Source organism: Crinia signifera, chromosome 9, assembly GCF_055691185.1.
Source record: "Crinia signifera chromosome 9, ASM5569118v1, whole genome shotgun sequence".
Lineage (NCBI taxonomy): Eukaryota > Metazoa > Chordata > Amphibia > Anura > Myobatrachidae > Crinia > Crinia signifera.
The window spans coordinates 35,513,217-35,531,926 of NC_139225.1; the positions used below are offsets into that span (position 1 = coordinate 35,513,217).

The following is an 18,710-nucleotide window of genomic DNA, read 5'->3' on the forward strand; positions in this document are numbered from 1 at the left end:
ATGGCATTATTATTATACAGGGGGAGCAGCCTGTGGTGTCATGGCATTCATTTTATATTATACAGGGGGAGCAGCCTGTGGTGTCATGGCATTATAATTATACAGGGGGACCTACAGATACAACCAGCCCTTTGAGGGTGACCAAACTGCTGATGCGGCCCCCGATGAATTTGAGTTTGACACTCCTGATCTAGTGGATGCTCAATATCATTAGCAATACGCACTCCCAGGGGTCGCTGGGTGACGTCACTGAACGATATTGTTCAGTGTGTATGCCCTATATCATTCGTCCCGGAGCTCCGCCGATATCAGTAATGATGTTGGCGGTAGAACATATTGTATAGGGTGCACCCAGCTTTAAAGAAGTCAGATCTTCAGGTGTGTCCCTTTATATTACTAGGTTGTAGGGCAGGTTTTTGATATGTAAGTCATAGATATTGAAGCCCTTAGTTGTCGTCTAGAGGCCCTGAAATAGTGATTGTTTAGAACCAGAACTGAATAGGAATAGGTCTTTACACTTAGGGGGTTATTCAGACCCGATGGGTTCTCTGCTCATTTGCCGAGCCCTACGATCAGATCGACGCCACTCCCCCATCAATGACAACTATGGCCATCCCTATCCTCTAATGGTTAACTAAGTCTGCTGTGTCTGGTAGCTATCGCCCTCTAGAGGCTGGCCAATCCCATTAGCATGGGCCCCTGCCACTGCATTTCCCTGGTGGGCCTTCATGCCCTAGTCTGACACTGCAGTTTACCACCACGGAGAAGCCCCAGGAAATGCAACCACAGCCAATCCTCCACAATTGCAATGGGCAGAGACAGTCACGCACACGCGGATGTTTCAGAGCAATTTCTATGTCAACTCCTTGAGAGAAAAACGTTAACGCTTGTCGAATAAAATGGATTTTCTGGGGAAACATTCATTTAATATCTAGCACACGTTGCAGCAGAACAGCTTTCAGGCACATTATTAAGGGAACATCTATTGTTCTGCCAGAGCACAGACAAAGTACAAAGCCTCTGCTGGACGATTGCTGTTTTCCGACATCCTTAGTTATATTTCAAGTCCGAAGCTCTACAAAGATTAGTGTATGTGAGTCCACGGGGCACCGATGGAGCGGTTTTCATTTGATTTAATCTGTGAAGCTGCGTATGATCACCATATGTTTCTCTGGACTCTCAGGGCCAGCAAGAGATCTTATTATAGTAAATACTGCGGCTGGCCTTGGCATAACGTTTCTGACCTCTGATATAAAAGAGTCGTATTATGGACGTCAGTGATATCTAATATGGCGTCTCTCATCACTGGCAGAATTCTTCATAATATTCCACGATACGAGCTGAGACAGACAGGGGGAACAGATCTCATTATATTTAGAAATTACACTGTCATGTCTGTTTCCTGACACTTCAGGCATACTGGCTGATTCCTTTATAGAGTGTGTCGCTGCTATAGGCACAGGACTGCTAAGCTGTGCTACAATGGGGCTGATTCAGCCTAGCAAACAGGTCTGAATTACACCCAATGTGCAGTCATCCTCTGATGTCCTCCATTCAGCCCTCGTTACGCTGTAATAAAATGATATTGCTGTGTATTACTTAGGGGTTCCCACACCCAGACTATACTTACACAGTGTCAGATTGTTACTACTGTGATTGGTAACATACCGGTAACTGTTTCATTATTTTTTTTTTGCATTGTGTTAGACCTCGTCTCGGAAGAAGAACCCGCCCCTTGCGCTTTCTCCGGCCATGGGAGGGAATGTCACCTCAACAACACAGAGTGCCGGGGCAAATGGGAAGGGCCCAATGGTGGGATCACAAACTTTGATAATTTCTTCTTCGCCATGCTGACTGTATTCCAGTGCATCACTATGGAGGGCTGGACTGACGTCCTTTACTGGGTGAGAGTCGTAACAGCTATACATCACATGCTACCCATTACAACAGCGGTGGCCAACCGGTCAGAGATAAAGAGCCGAAAAATATCGGTAGTCAAGCTAAAGAGCCAACATCATGCGCGCGCCGAAAAAAGGGGCGTAGTCTATTTTGCCCCCTTGGGTGGGTGTGATACAAATATGCCTCCAATAGTGCAGTGCCATATATACATATGCCCCCAATAGTGCCAGATTCACATATGCCCCCCACGGTGCCAGGTATGCACCACACGGTGCCGGGTATGCCCCTACTGTGCCAGAAAGCTGGTATGCCCCCACAGTACCAAAAAACTGGTATGCCCCCACAGTGCCACAAACTGCTATGCCCCCACAGTGCCACAAACTGCTATGCCTTCACAGTGCAAATTTCCCAGCAGCAGCACTCACCATTGTTGCTGCTGCTGCCGGGCGGGGAGAGGACAGTCTGTTGTCCCCCTGCAGTCCTCCTGTCATGTCACCGATGGCAGGAGAGCACAGCACACCACGCGTCTCCTTCCGCCTCACTTCCCTGTGACTGGGCCATCCACCAATCAAAGCTCGCTGGCCATCTCCTGATTGGCTGCTGGCCCGCGAGCTCTGATTGGTGGACGGCCCAGTCACAAGGATGCACAGTAAGGGGTAGGAGAGATGCGCGATGCGCACTCTCCTCCCCTCAGAAGGAGAAGAGATTCAGGGAACCGACAGCAGGGGGGACTGGGACGGACGGTGGGCAGCAGTGGGAGCAGGAGCCGCACTTTACAAGGGGGAGAGCCGCATGAGGCTCAAGAGCCACAGGTTGGCCACCACTGCATTACAACATGACTTCCTGTATCTCTCTAATCTCCTCTTACCTTCTTCCTGCTCTTCCTTCTTCCCTGTGTCTTACCCATACTTACTTACCTGCATTAAGGACCACTTGGGGGAGTAGCGCAAAAATGCACACAGATGTTTTTGGTGCATGTTTCTGCGTTCAGCTGTGATCATAGAGAAACATGACATCTAATCACTACTGACAAAGACAACCTGCAGAACCGTAGACTCGATGTGTGTTGATTCTGCCTATGTCACTGAGGACTATGCGATTGCTCCAGTGGGCATCTCTATACTTTTCTGGGCGGCAGCATTACTTGTGATGATTAGCGAGTCCATAGGCTGAAGAGTCGTTGCTGCATAGGCATGTGCATAGAAAGGAATCAGGTCCTTTATTAAGCTCGATAAAGTGATAAAGTGTCTGGTTTTTATCACCGGCTTCAATCAGCTCCTAACTGTGAAGTTACAGGCTTGGTCTGAAAAAATGAGAGGTAGCAGCTGAGTGTTGTAGCTGGAGTCATTTCTCATCTACATTCCCTGCTCACAAATAACACCCACCTTGCACAATTCTTCTCCCTCCTTGGACATTTAATCTATGCTCTGCCTTTTGGGGGGCTCGTCCAAAAGGGAACCAGGACCAACTCACTAAAAGAAGCCCTTCCATCACTTCCTGCCAGCTTCTGACCCCTCATCCTGTGTGCCTATCCCTGTGTTAGACCTTCTCTGCCTTTCGCACAAGTCCCCTTTTTATATCCTGTTTTCCCTTATATTCCTCCTTCCCTATACTTACATATTGCACTTAGAACATAAGGTTCACAACTAGTCCTTTACACTGCTTCCCGTATTGCAAAATGGCCATTTTTTAAACACAGGGGCCAATTCAGCATTGCTTATAGCGATCTGAATGCAGCCCCAGCCCTGATGGTCGGGTTTGTGCATGCGTATTTATGCACATGTGCAAACCCCAGCACCGAACAGCTTTGTCAAGTTGCACACTTGCCGGGCCATTCGTTGCAGGGAGGGTGGGCTGGGGGCGGTGTCTTTTATTTCGAGGGGAGTCAGCAGTGGGGTTAACTGGACGTGGGGCAGCGTTAAGTTGCTCGCTTAGCAAGCGGTACTGAATTACCCCCAGAGTCTATAAAATGGCAGTAGGCACTGATTGGCTGGTACTGTCTCCACATTATCACTGTCCAAGGCTCATTATGGATATGGGCAGCCTGCAGAGACACATCTGCGGAGTTTGTCATACATGAGGGCCCAGTATCTGTCGCATTCCTCATTATTACCACGTCAGATAATGTACAGTATGTTGTGTTTCCCCACCTAGGCTGATATTGTCCTTCTCTTATGTATCCCCAGATGCAGGATGCCATGGGTTACGAACTTCCCTGGGTTTACTTCGTCAGCCTGGTTATTTTCGGGTCATTCTTTGTCTTAAACCTTGTTCTGGGTGTGTTGAGTGGGTGAGTGCACGTATTTCCTGGAGATAGAAACACAAATCAGTGTGTTAGACTGAGATTAGACATCCAGAATATATTTGTATTATTCAAATTTATACTTTTCGCACAAGCACGTGTTATATGTGCCTGCATCACACTTGGGGGTTATTTTAGTCCCCTCGCAACGGGGCGAGTTCGGCCCTGTTCCGATGGTGGGGGGACTGCACATGTGCACGGTCTTTTATGTGCATGTGTGGGTCCCCTTTGTGAATGGCTTCGGTGACTTGCATAGTCGCTGAGCCGTTAACAGGGAGCAGGGAGTGCCGGCAGCGGACTACTGCGGGGTCGGGTGTTGCCCATGGGAAATCCCAGCGTTTTATGGTCGTCCCTATGAAAATGCTGGGCATTCCCATGGCTATGCGGGTGGGACGAAGTGTGCCGGGGGCGAAGTGTGACGTCATATGTCCGCCCTGTCTTTGTCCTAGTAGTCACAAATAAAAGTCACTCTCCACTGTGTTTTATTTGCAAAGGCAGGAGAAACCATTTAATGGTCGTGGACCATTGAATGATCTCTCCTGCAGCGGTGGCGGCATGCGAGGGGATGTGTCTTCGTTACACATCTCCTCACATGTTAGTGATGGGATGAGGCTCCTATCCAAAACTATATCCATTGGCTCCTATCCAAAACTATATCCATTCTATTAGCAATTAGGCCTTGGGGTGGAACAAAAGATTAAGAACGGACTGGTAGCATTTAGGGCAGCGCTGGTCTCGTATTTCCACAAATTAACCTACTCTCATATCTGTTCACTCGCAGAGAGTTCTCAAAAGAGAGAGAGAAAGCCAAGGCCAGGGGGGACTTTCAGAAGCTGAGGGAGAAGCAACAAATGGAGGAGGATCTAAAGGGCTATCTAGACTGGATCACACAGGCTGAGGACATTGAACCAGAAAGGGAGGAAGGAGACGAAAGACACCACCGTGAGTATCAGAGAACATAGTTTTTACAGGATTATATGAATAAAAAGCACCTTTCCCTGGATGCTGTAGTGGACTCCCCTGAAGCACTAATTCCACCTACTGTATAACTCAAAATTCTATTTTTATTTCAGTTAAGTTTAAATGCAAAACATTACCTCTTTGTTCTTTGGTGTTGCATTTAATCCCACATGTATGGAGTTCCTGTAACAGTAAAGAGAGACTATCCTCATTGCTGTGTTCAGCAACATATTGCAAGTAAGGTAAAGATAGACACGTCTGCTGCTTCAGCAGAAATAAGAATTGCTTCCAAGGACAGCAGCAAACACCTGGCAGCTCTGACTCCTGATAAGGATGCTCTTCACTTCTGATGAGGCAGCTATTCATGCAAGACAATGCATTTTTGCTCCCAACCAGGCAGCTCTTCGCTCCCAACAAGGCACCTCTTCACTTCTGACAATGCAGCTCCTCACTCTCCCTGGAGAGGCAGCTCTTCACTCAGGGCGAGGCATCTCGTTACTCGCGAAGAGGCATCTCTTCACTCCTGGCAAGGCATCTCTTCACTCATGATGAAGCAGTTCTTCACTCCTGACTTGGGAGATCTATACTCCCAATGAGGCAGCTCTTCATTTCCAATGAGGCAGATCTTCATTTCCAGTGAGGCGGCTCTTCACTTCTGGAGAGGCGTCTCTTCACTCCTGGCAAGGCATCTCTTCACTCATGATGAAGCAGTTCTTCACTCCTGACTTGGGAGATATATACTCCCTATGAGGCAGTTCATTTCCAGTGAGGCAGATCTTCATTTCCAGTGAGGCAGCCCTTCACTTCTGGAGAGGCAGCTCTTCACTTCTGGAGAGGCAGCTCTTCACTTCTGGGGAGGCAGCTCTTCACTACTGGAGAGGCAGCTCTTCACTCCTGGAGAGGCAGCTCTTCGCTCCCAACAAGACACCTCTTCACTTCTGACAATGCAGCTCCTCACTGTCCCTGACGAGGCATCTCTTCTCTCCTGGCAAGGCATCTCTTCACTCGTGACGAAGCAGATCTTCACCCCTGACTTGGAAGATCTTTACTCCCTACGTGGCAGCACTTCATTTCCAATGAGGCACCTCTTCACTCCTGGAGAGATATCTCTTCACTCCTGGAGAGACAGCTCTTCACTCCTGGAGAGGCAGCTCTTCACTCCTGATGAGGAAGCTCATCACTCCTGATAAGACCGCTCTTGATTCCCCCCAACAAAGCAGCTCTTCACTCCTAGCAAGGTATCTCTTCACTCGACAGAAGCAGCTCTTCACTACTGGTAGCTCTTCACTCCCAGAGAGGTATCACTTCACTCCCAGCGAGGCAGCTCTTCACTCCCAATGAGGCAGCACTTCACTCCCAGAGAGGCAGCTCTTCACTCCCAGAGAGGCAGCTCCTCACTCCCAATGAGTAAGATCTTCACTCCCAATGAGTAAGATCTTCACTCCCAGCGAGACAGCTCTTCACTCCCAGAGAGGTATCTCTTCACTCCCAGAGAGGCAGCTCTTCACTCCCAAAGAGGCAGCTCCTCACTCCCAATGAGTAAGATCTTCACTCCCAGCGAGGCAGCTCTTCACTCCCAGAGAGGTATCTCTTCACTCCCAGCGAGGCAGCTCTTCACTCCCAGAGCGGCAGCTCTTCACTCCCAGCGAGGTAGCATTTCACTCCCGGCGAGGCAGCTCTTCACTCCCGGCGAGGCAGCTCTTCACTCCCGGCGAGGCAGCTCTTCACTCCCGGCGAGACAGCTTTTCACTCTTGGTCATGCAGCTTTTCCTGATACAAGATACTTGTTGTCAATCAACAACTCACTGCTGGCAGAAGTCAAAAAGAGTCTTGTCTTACCACAGACCTCAGGGAGCCATATTTTGATTTTTATGTTTAATTTAGTCAACTCCACCGAAAAATTAATTTTCAAATATATTAAAGACTATAACTTTTTCAAATGTTACTTTCCTAGCTGCATGTAATACACTGTGATGTAATTCAGTAGTAGGTACAATATCTGTGCCCTGTCACTTCAGGTGACATCTTTTTAACCTGAGTAAAAGCACATTTTGTCATGAGTAAAAGCTCCTTTTTACCTAAGTATCAGCACCTTTTTTAATTGAGGACCATCACCTTTGTTCCTGAGTACCAGCACCTTTGTTCCTGAGTACCGCCATCTTTGTTCCTGAGTACCGCCATCTTTGTTCTTGAGTACCATCACCTTTGTTCCTGAGTATCGGAACCTATGTTCCTGAGTAATGCCATCTTTTTTCCTGAGTACGACCACCTTTGTTCCTGGGTACTTAGGAAAATGTATGTGATTGAAACCTGAGTAACAGCACCTTTTTACCTGAGTTTCAGCACCTTTTTTAACTGAGGACCATCACCTTTGTACCTGAGTACCAGCACCTTTGTTCCTGAGTACCAGCACCTTTGTTCCTGAGTACCGCCGTCTTTGTTCCTGAGTACAACCACCTTTGTTCCTGAGTACCACCATCTTTGTTCCTGAGTACCGCCGTCTTTGTTCCTGAGGAACATTACCTTTATTCCCGAGTACCGGTACCTTTGTCCCTGAGTAACGGCATCTTTGTTCCTGAATACAACAACCTTTGTTCCTGAGTACCACCACCTTTGTTCCTGGGTATCTAAACAAATGTATCTGATTGAATAAAGTATGAAGTGGAGGCAGAGGATGGAGCAAAGTGGTTATAGCTTATTAAGTCTGAGAGTACTAATTTATTGACTATAGCGTTCATTTGGTAACCCGCAGCACGGCTGGTACATACATACAGTATAGAGACTTTTGAGGAAATTTTGCTTACCTTATAATTTTTTAATAAGGAGATGAAGGTGGGTGGTGTTGGGGGCTGGGGTAGTCATGACACTGGGGGTCACCCAGAGGACCCAGGCCAGCAGGAAGTATTTATATATACATTTTAAGAGGATGACAATCTTCAAACAATGCCTCTCACTGAGGTGGGAGTCTGTTTTCAGGATGTTTTAGATTCTGAAACAAAAATAGGTACTTGTGAGTTATCCGGGCGCCCGATTTTTTGATTGTATGCCTTAAGTTAAGGCATACAATCAGATGCGATGCGATATCCCATCGCATCGCATCGCATGCGACCATCGGATGCGATGACCCGATTTTTCCATAGGAATCAATGTTAAAATGATTCCTATGGAAAAAGGGGTCCTTTTCATACCCCTACTATCCAAGTGGGCATGGAGTTGGATATAAACCTGTGGCGAGCGTAGCGAGCCACCGAGCCCGAAGCGTGGCGAGCGAAGCGAGCCCCGCGAGGGGACGGTATTCCGTGTCCCCTCGCGGGGCTCGCTACGCTCGCCACGCTTCGGGCTCGGTGGCTCGCTACGCTCGCCACAGGTTTATATCCAACTCCATGCCCACTTGGATAGTAGGGGTATGAAAAGGACCCCTTTTTCCCATTGAATTCCATGTTAAAATGGACTCAGTCCATTTTAACATTGATTCCTATGGAAAAATCGGGTCATCGCATCGCATCGCATCGCATCCGATGGTCGCATGCGATGCGATGCGATGTCCCGATCCGACCCGATTTTGAAATCGGGCGCCCAGATAACTCACAAGTACCCAAAAATATTAGTACGGAGTGTGTATAATAATGCGACCCTTTGGATTATTAGAGAATATATGTCATTTATCAGTCCCTGCCCCACTGGAGTTTGTACAGTAAATTTCTTGTATACAAGTGTGATCATACAAGGACAGCCAGATAACCTATCAGTATGTTTTGTTTGGTGTATGGGAAGAAATCAGAGTACCTTGCGGAAACCCACGCAATCGCATGGAAAACACCACACCGACTGGTCTTCAATTGAACTCTTGACCTCACTGCTGTGAGACGATGCTGCCATACTGCAGAGAGGCGGAGAGCCAGACTATAAGAAAGCCTTCCATTTAACCAGGGACATAACTAGGACTTTGTGAACCCAATAGCAAAATTCCAAAAGGGCCCCTGTCTCCGTTGTCACTAAAATATCCCTTAGGGGAGTAAGTTAGAGTGATGAGAGTGAAAGAAAAAGTTAGGGGGAGATAGAGAGAGAGGGGGTTTCATGGAAAAAGAGGGAATGAGAGAGAGCGAGAGACAGGAGCAAAAGAGAAAAGGAGGGTGCACGTGGAAATGTGAGAGTGTCAGAGAGGGAGAAACATTGGAACAAGGAAGAGAAAGTGTGTCAGGGAGAGAGAGCGGGAGAGAGGGTGTCATTGATAGCGAGAGAGACAGTAACAGAGAGAGAGTAAGAAAGAGAAAAACAGTATCAGGGAGAGAGATAGTGTCAGAAATGGAGAAACAGTGTCAAGGGGAGAGAGGGAGAGAGAAACAGCGTCAGAGAGAAAATGGCAGGGAGAGAGTAAATGGAAGAGAGAATAAAGCAATAAAGAGTGAGAGTGTCAAGGAGATAGAGGGAGAGTGAAGGGGAAAGACAGTTGGAGAGTGAAGGGGGGGAGAGACAGTGGGAGAAAGAAAAGGATAGAGGAATGGGGGATATAAATAGTGGGGGAGATAGAGGGGTTTCAGATATAGATATATGGTGTCAGGGAGAGAGAGAGCGGGAGAGACAGTGTAAGAGAGAGAGAGACAGTGTCAGAGGGACAAAGAGGGAGAGAAAAACCATGTCAGAAAGAGAGAGATGGATAGATACAGTGTCAGGGAGATAGCAGGATAGTATCAGGGAGAATAAAGAATGTCAGAGGGAGAGAGAGACAATATTAAGGAGAGAGAGAAAGAGTACCAATGAGATAGACAGTGGCAGGGAGAGTGGGGGGAGGGAGAGAAAGAGAGGGAGGTACATAGACAGGAGAAAAAGGGGGAGGAGAAGAGAATGTATGAGAGGTGGAGGCGGCTGCAGCTTGCACGGGGCTTTCCAGAGATGAGGGTGAATCAATGACCATTAGGGCATACAGGTCCTGGAAACAACTCTGTCCCCATAGCAGCTGCACCCTCAGTAGTTACACCACTGTATCTTACCCTCCATGTCTGTATAAAAGACTAAATTGTGTTATTTGTTTTATATGTGTTATTTCCCTGAAAGCCATGAAAGTGTCCTGGCATGATAAAGGCCATAAATTCTTTCATTCATGTTGGACCTCCGTCCATCTGTCTAACATAATAAGACTTGGTTATTGTATAGAACATTTTGTCTTTTCAATCTCAAATCTTGTCCTGTTCAGTGTTGCCATTTATTTTTTGTGCAAAATGTCTGTTTGTCGCGTGCAATGTCCGTCTGTCTCTTACACACAGGCGTCTCTCTGGCCGACTTGACGGGCAGGAGGAAAGGGAGACTTCAATGGTTAATGCATCCTAACCATTCCTCAGAAACCCACAGTAACTCTCTGGCTTGTGTATTCAGTGACTCAGTTGTAGCCTATTTGTATTGTCTGTAGTACATCCCAATGGACTGTGGGCGGAGACTCCACAGGCCCTTCCCTGCCCAGTGACACGTGACGTGAGCCTGCCTGTACTGTGCTGTGCTGTGGCAGTGTGGTGAATAGCTGTATCTATACATGTAGTATTGTAAGACATTAGTAATAAAGCATATATAATGAAGTTTAGTTGTTGAATGTCACAATACTAATTTAAATACTGTACAATGGATATGATTATATAAACTCCACTGCAACATCGGCAAGTCAAGTATACACAGGTTATGATGACATCCCAAAGTGACATTTTGAAACACTCAGTGGCTTTGCAAGTAATAGGAAACTTCAGTACACAGCACCTGATTGGTTACGTGGCTTGCATAGATTTTGATTGGAGCAGGATTGAGCCAGCCCAGCAGCATTGATGAGCCTGATGAAGCAGAAAGGGCTTCTGTCTATGGATGGCCATCGTTGCCATTGCCATACTATGCAATGGATGACCATTGATGTTTTTACTTTTCAATGGCCATCCATTTTTTTGACTGATTAGCATGTGGGCCAATCAAAACACTGGGGCGGGGCTTAATAGGTGTCAGGGCGGAGCTATGCTCTGTGTCCCGGTCCCTTGGGGACTAAAAACTATTTGTTTATGCTTGACATGGTGAAGGGAAACCATCTGGTTCTCCCCCATTGATGGCAAAACTATTCTACATTGACCATAAACCATTAATGATTTTGAAACATTGATGGCTGTTATCTATACTGCCACTGCCTGATATGGGTTGCGGATAGCATCTTGGTGGTCCGGATGCCGGCAGTTAGAATACTATCACCGGCTTCCCAAGTAGTGTTCAGAAGACCAACATCAAAGAGGATGGAGACAACAGATTGACCATTGCATCGTAAGTATGTGGGGCGAGTTAGGCCGAGGTTTAGGCACTAGGGGGTGTCTATAGACAATTGTCCTCGAGCATTGGGGACGGGACCGATTTCGGAATCAAACGAAGTGAATTAATATTGGGTTTGGCTGTGGAACTAAAAGTCCCAGCAAGCCTCCCCCATATGCAGGTACTTTCATAACCACAAGTACCAGCATGCGGGCATTAAAGGACCTGCTAGGCCAGCCGAACCAATACTAAAAAATTAAAATTTTATTAACATGCATGCACACAAATATACATGCCAGCCCGAGACACACATAATTACCTATGTTTACACATGGACTCGGACCCCTTGTCCTATATGGGGGAAAAAAATAAATACTCACCTAAATCTAGTGTAGATCGTCCCTCTTCATTCCCTCTAGGCATCCAAAGGGATAAAACAAACAAACCGCAAAAAAAGGAACCAAACCAACAGAAGGGAACCCATATATTCATATTGGCTCCCTTCCTCCGAATGCCAGGTCCCCTGCTGTCACTTTCAGGATCCAGCAGCCAATCAGGGATCACCATGTCAGAAACGCTCCATTGATTGGATAAGCTCCGCTGACCTGTCAAAGCAAAGCTCCATAGATTCATCTATACACTAATGCCAAACATCCAGGATTTACTGATATTTTCTTGATTTAACACATATTAATTTGCTCAGAAAAAGGTTACATATTCCATAGCGGACCTGGTACCCATTGCCGTACCATTTTATTATACTGTAGATAGTACATACCCTCAAGCTGGAAGTAGTTGTGATTTAAAATAAGCATAATGTTTTTGACACTTAAATCTCTTTGTTGTGTGAATGTTTATTTGTTTTTTATTTTAGAAAGATTAATTCTGATGATATTTTTGTCCCTGATTATCATCTATGGCTGTAGATGGAGATATTACAATACCAGAAAGCTGTCCAAAGTTCATCATCCCAATTAATTAATTTCAATATGTTCTTAATGTGGGTGCTGTCTTTTGTGTATATTGGTTGGTCGTTCTTTCTAGAGGGTGCAATCAATATGTTTTAATAAATTAGACATTAGAGAACCTATCCTTAAAACTAATGGTCTGCCTGTGAGCATAGCCGCCGATAGTGAGACTGGGCCCCATTATATAGAGGGGGCGTGAACACCGGCAGGGGTAATGCATCCAGGAGGGGGCATTGCCACGCCCCCATGGAAAAAAAATGAAGAAGAGGGAGAGAGATAACTTTCTATATATAGACATTCTATTATGGGGTCTTTGTCTAGGTAAAACTAGAAGTGATGTTTAGAATTGGTCAAAGGTTGTGGGCGAGGCTGAAAATGTATCCGGCAGTGAGGTATATTGTTAGCAGTCATGGAGACTTTACAGCAAGTTCTTAAAGCCATAATGTATTTGTATGAATGTAATGTTTATTCCCAATGTTTTGCATCGTCCCTGCAGCCAGCCTTCCTGCCAGTGAGACCACATCACTCAACACAGAGAACCAAGATGATGAGCATACAAACTGCTGCTCCCTCTGCCTGTGAGTTACTACATGTCAGAATCTTCCCTTGACATATGCTGAAGATGTGTTGGGATTAATACAGCCACATTAGACCTATGAAAGAAAACAATATTACGATGCAGTATGGTCAGCAGCAGTGGCGGATCCAGGGGTGGGGCTGCAGCACGGCTGAGAATTCAAATAGGGAAGCCACACCACTGCTACCAACGACCTTTCCAAACTAACTCACTGTCAGTGGGCGTGTCTCCTCTATTTGAATTTTGAACTGTGCTGCAGCCCCACCTCTGGTGCCACCAATGGTTAGCAGATTGGGACCGACATAGCTGGAGGTCATTTATTCAGAGCAGCGGCTCCCACGACTGTACTTCTGCTGGGCAACTCAATCTGACGATGTGCATAGGTCTGTGGGAGAAAGAAAACTGCATTTACATAGAGTCACTTATTCTGGTCTGTTCACAGTAGGGCTGCGTGTGCACGGGAACCAATGTTTTCGTACTGCACATGCGCATTTCTGTGCTTGTGCATATGCAGGGTGCATGCACCCAAGGTGAACAGACTGTTTGCTGGGTGTACGCACCCAGGCGGAGAGGGGCGGGGGCGTCCCCATTAGCCTATGAGAGAGCCCAGCGTTTCATGGACGCTCCCATGAGAACGCTGGGCATTCTCATGCTAATGAGGCCATGCTAATGTCAGCTGCCCGCCCATTTCCTTCCCAGTGTGCACGCTGAGTCACTTTTATATGCGTGCACTTTCCACATCTTTCTACGGCAGTTCTATTGAAGATGGGATGTTGCTATGGCAATCATTGAGATTCTATCTATTGGTAAATAAATAGATTGTGATTGGTTGCCCATAGCAACATCGCATCTTCAATAGAATTCCCATCTTAGTTAATAAACCCCAACCAGTCTCACGTTTGGTTCTCTTTCTCAGTTATACTGCACTATGGGGCCGATTCAGGCCTGTTCATACAGATTTGAATTTGGCCCTGTCTCCAGCCCCGCTACAACTCCGGAGAGTTGTAGCGAAGCTGGCGTTAACCTGATCGCTAGGCTTCAAATATACGCAGCCTAGCGAGCTGGTCTGAATTACCCCAATGTATATTATTTTCCCCGTTTTTTTATTATTTGCATACTGGAAGTGGGGGCGAGTATATCATTATTTCTATGGAATTACAATGAGGCTTTTCCTGTTTTATATACATATACTGTATTTCTGAAGTATTATAATACTCTTACTTCCATGTAACGCCATTCCCCATACAGTACCAAAGTGCTGTTTGCGCTGAGCTTGTGGCTGGCAGCACAATCCACTTCACATTTCCCTCCAGATGTTGGGTAGTTTTGAGTTTTTTTTTTTTTCACGGTCTACTTTGTGCCCTAAGCACTTAGACGTCTCCCATTGATTACTTTGGGCTGCCTGGTTACCCTGACACATGTGACTTGTACACAGCAGATGTAACCACCCGCTGATAGAAATGTTTTCTTGGAGTCTTTTATGTACTTATTACACTATGTTTTGCTTTGCTTATCCAGGAGCAAGTTGGGCCAGACTGGGTGCTGGTAAGTTCTGCATTCATTGTGGTGTTACGGATGTATCTGTGTGGGAGGAGCATGCGTTGTGGTGGGGCGAATGTATCTGTGTGGTAGGCGCACGCATGTATTGTGGTTCTGTGGATATATTGTGTATCTGTGTGAGAGGAGCATGCATGCTTTTTTTGTGGGGAGGAGCATGCATGCATTGTGGCGGGGTGGATGTATCTGTGAAGAAGGAGCATGCATGCATTGTGGTTCTGTGGATGTATCTGTGTGTTAGGAGCATGCATGCATTGGGGTGGGTGCGTGTATCTGTGTGGGAGGAGCTTGCATGCATTGTGGAGTTCAGTTGTAGCTGTGTGGGAGGAGCATGCATGCATTGGGGTGGGTGCGTGTATCTGTGTGGGAGGAGCTTGCATGCATTGTGGAGTTCAGTATCTATCTGTGTGGGAGGAGCATGCATGCATTGTGGTGGGGCGGATGTATCTGTGGGGTAGGAGCGTGCATTTCATTGTGGTGGGTATGTGTATCTGTGTGGGAGGAGCATGCATGTATTTTGGTAGGGCCGATGTATCTATACACACTGATGTATCTATGTAAGTGGAGCAGAGAGGATGGATACCAGGACAGAGGCCCTGATGCACATGTCAGATGCAGCGGAGCGATTTCTTCCCTCCGTCTTTGCATCTAAACCACCCAGTGCATGCATCCAGATAGTGTGGGTCTTTATTCAGGTTCCAACATAGCTCAAAGTACCAATGTTTTGTACTTTGGGCTTGTGCTGGAACCGTACCACACATGTACAGTAGAGGCCTGTGATGGTGGATGCAGTATAGCATCAGACTGTCAGTGATTGACAGAGTGATTCTGTGTGTGGGCGGAGAGAGTGCGCAGCAATCACTGGCCTTGTATGGATGCACACAAGCGAAGGGCTTTGTAGCAGCATCTGGATAAAATTATAGCAAACAATGCTGCTTAATGTCTTACTGTGTAATGGGGTTTACACGCGGAGAGATTTTTCTGAGTCACCTGAGCAATGTAGATCATTCAGCAAGATCGCTCAGCACACAGCGCTGCACAGCAATGTGCCAGCGCTGTGTGCTGAGTGATCTGTCAGCGCCAATGTTCTCCGGTGACCATGCCCGGTGATCTAATTGGTTTATCCAGCATGCTGGCTCTTAATCGCCGGGCGATAGTGACACGTGGAGCCGTGCATTGCAATCTAATCAAATTAAGTCAGATCGCTTAGAAAATGCCTGAAATCTCCCCATGTGTAGGCCCCATTACTTGCATGTTAAAATCTGCGTTCTAAAAGGGTGATTCTGGATAATTCTCACCTGTTCCGATGTTTGGGGCTCTGCGCATGGTATAGCATGTGCCGGTCCCCTTTGCAAATGGCTTTGGCGGCTTGCATAGTCGCTGAGCTGTTTGCAAGGATAGGGGCAGGTGGACGGCGGCAAGCAAGGGGGTCGCCCATGGGAACACCCAGCATTTTATGGGCATCCCCATGAAAACGCTGGGCTTTCCCATGGGTACATGTGTGGGACAATGTGGGCCCGGGGCAGGTGGCTGAGGTCACAGGACGTCAGCCGCCCTCCACTTCTCCGTCCCGGCACTCGCAGATAAAACTCAGTTCCCACTTACTTCTGTTCGCGAAGCCAGGAGAAATCATCTGGTGGATGTTCGGATGGGCAGCGTCTGTTCGCAGCTTACTGAGCCAACCAGAATAACCCCCCCTTATTGCTTCTGTTTACTGTCAGCACTCCAAGGATTGCTAAACCCTATCTGCAGTGCTAGCAATCAATCAGAGGGGTGTGGTATAGGGGTCCGACAGTCGGGATCCCGACTGGCCGGACCCAGACAGCATGGCGAGCACAGCAAAGCCCCTTGTGGGCCACCTATTCTATTCTCCCTCTATGGGGTCGTGGACCCTCACGAGGGAGAATAGCCGGTGGTCGTCTGGAACCCGGCTGTCGGTGTTTTGACAGTCGGGATCCCGACGTCGGGTGAATGCCTGTCGGGACCCCGACTGTCGGGACCCCGTCTCGCACCCCAGTCAGAGAACATAGCACAGGGCAGGGTAAGTGCCTGTGTGGGAACCCTTATAGTGCCAGAGATACTACTTTATAGATGGATTTGATGGGGGAACTCTGTTTGGAAGGAGAATGGTTGCCAATCAATCATCTTTAAATAAAACATTTCTCTTTAATAGCCGAAAGTTGAAACGTTGGAACCGAGCTTTCCGGAGGCGGTGTCGGCTGGCGGTTAAATCTGTCACGTTTTACTGGATGGTTCTGATCCTAGTCTTTCTGAACACCCTGACCATTGCGTCTGAGCACTACCGGCAACCAGATTGGCTAACTCAGATACAAGGTGAGACGCTACAGGAGCACAAGACTGGAATATGCTAATTATGTTTTATTTTTATTTATTCTCACAGAGACATTAAGAGCCATTCTCTTATAATAAGTGACATAAAATAACAATGATCATGCTATTCTTAGATGGAGTTGTGATCAAAGAAGATGCAGCTTGCATTTACATCAACTCTAAATGAGCGCAAGTCATAGCCAGGTGCAAAAGGGATTGTAATGGCCACATCCTGTGCAGGGAGGGAGAGGGAGGAGAAGTCTGTCACTCACTAGGGTTGGGAATTAGGAGATCTAGAGTCAATGTTCTCTGGCTGAGGGCCCCCCTGAGAGATGGCGGCCTGGGGTACAGTATGCGTCCCCCTTTTAATCTGGCTATGCCCACAGCTCTTCGTGTTTCTTTGGAGCATTGCACTGGTTCCTAGTGAACTAGACTGATACAGTGGGGAAGATGTATTAAGCCTGGTGAAGTGATAAAGAGGAAGGTGATAATGCACCAACCAATCAGCTGTGTTTGAAAAATGACAGAAGATGATTGGCTGATGTGTTAGCTCAATACAACTGGCCCAGTGACAGGTTCCTCCTTCTTATTTACTCTGTGCTATACCAGTAATGAATGCCCAATCCATGGTTTTAGGCTATTGACTTGGACAGAATAGGACTTTGCAGCCGATATTCACGTTGTACTATAGTGTTTGCTTCTCAGCACTCCTTTCCTGATAGTGATCATTGTGACTTCCATGACTTCTCCCATTCCAGGCTATGCTAACAAGGTGCTGCTGTCCCTCTTCACCCTGGAAATGCTCCTGAAGTTGTACAGCCTGGGCATCACCGCCTACTTCGTGTCCTTCTTCAATCGCTTTGACTGCTTTGTGGTGTGTGGAGGGATCCTGGAGACGGTCCTGGTAGAGTTCCACATCATGTCCCCACTCGGGATCTCTGTCCTGCGCTGTGTACGGCTGCTAAGGATCTTCAAAGTCACCAGGTCAGCAGGACTAGGTTCTCTGTCTTATGGGCTAGGGTGTACAGGGCTGGTGCTTCCATTAGGCAGCTGCCTAGGGGCTACAGAATCTTTGGGGGGGGGATTCTGGAGCCCCTGTGACTATCACAGAATTAATGATGACTCTGAGGGAGGTGTCCTTGTTCAACTTAATGCAAGAGGCAGGTGTTGAGCTTCTAAGACGCCACCTCCACGTTCACCTGAGGTTCTGGGCAGTTGGTATGGGTGTATGGGTGGTGGTGGGTGTAGTAAGCTGATGTTTTTGCTAGGGTGCCCTGAGGGTGTATATAATGCACTGGGAAATGAAATGGCTGGTGCACATTGTATACACAAGTGGAATAGCCTACAATCGAAGGTGATACAGTAGAGCAATATATACATGCTTGTAATAGACATAAGGGTATTCGCAGGCCATCGATTAGATCTGAATCAGGGCCAAAGAACTAAGGATCTAAAGGAGTTTGAGGTTATTATAAGCTTAAAGAAGGGACCGACTAGACGGGCCAAGTGGTTCTTATCTGCTGACAAGTTTGGTTTTCTATGTTGACATATAGAAGGTTTTTAGATTATTTAATGTATGCTCAAACCCTAACTGCACCCTATCCCTAACTGCACCCTACCCCTAACTGCACCCTACCCCTAACTGCACCCTACCCCTAACTGCACCCTATCCCTAACTTCACCCTACCCCTAACTGCACCCTAACCCTAACTGTTTCCTGACCTTAACTGCACCCTATCCCTAACTGCACCCTATCCCTAACTGCACCCTACCCCTAACTGCCTCCTAACCCTAAATGCATCCTGACCTTAACTGCACCCTACCCATAACTGCACCCTATCCT

At 47.1% G+C, this 18,710-nt stretch overlaps 1 protein-coding gene across 3 annotated transcripts in view; it reads left to right on the forward strand.

Moving 5' to 3' along the window:
• The window catches only part of CACNA1F (calcium voltage-gated channel subunit alpha1 F), a 104,317-nt gene that overhangs the window by 15,196 nt on the left and 70,411 nt on the right, over positions 1–18,710 (forward strand). For 2 of the 3 annotated variants that reach the window (XM_083158817.1, XM_083158818.1), the window contains exons 8-15: positions 1,708–1,904; positions 4,086–4,189; positions 4,983–5,143; positions 10,426–10,509; positions 12,899–12,980; positions 14,498–14,524; positions 16,710–16,870; positions 17,626–17,851. In XM_083158817.1, the coding sequence (XP_083014943.1) occupies positions 1,708–1,904; positions 4,086–4,189; positions 4,983–5,143; positions 10,426–10,509; positions 12,899–12,980; positions 14,498–14,524; positions 16,710–16,870; positions 17,626–17,851 (1,042 nt within the window). The remainder of the gene's footprint in view (positions 1–1,707; positions 1,905–4,085; positions 4,190–4,982; positions 5,144–10,425; positions 10,510–12,898; positions 12,981–14,497; positions 14,525–16,709; positions 16,871–17,625; positions 17,852–18,710) is intronic. The other variant, XM_083158819.1, reaches the window with a different exon arrangement.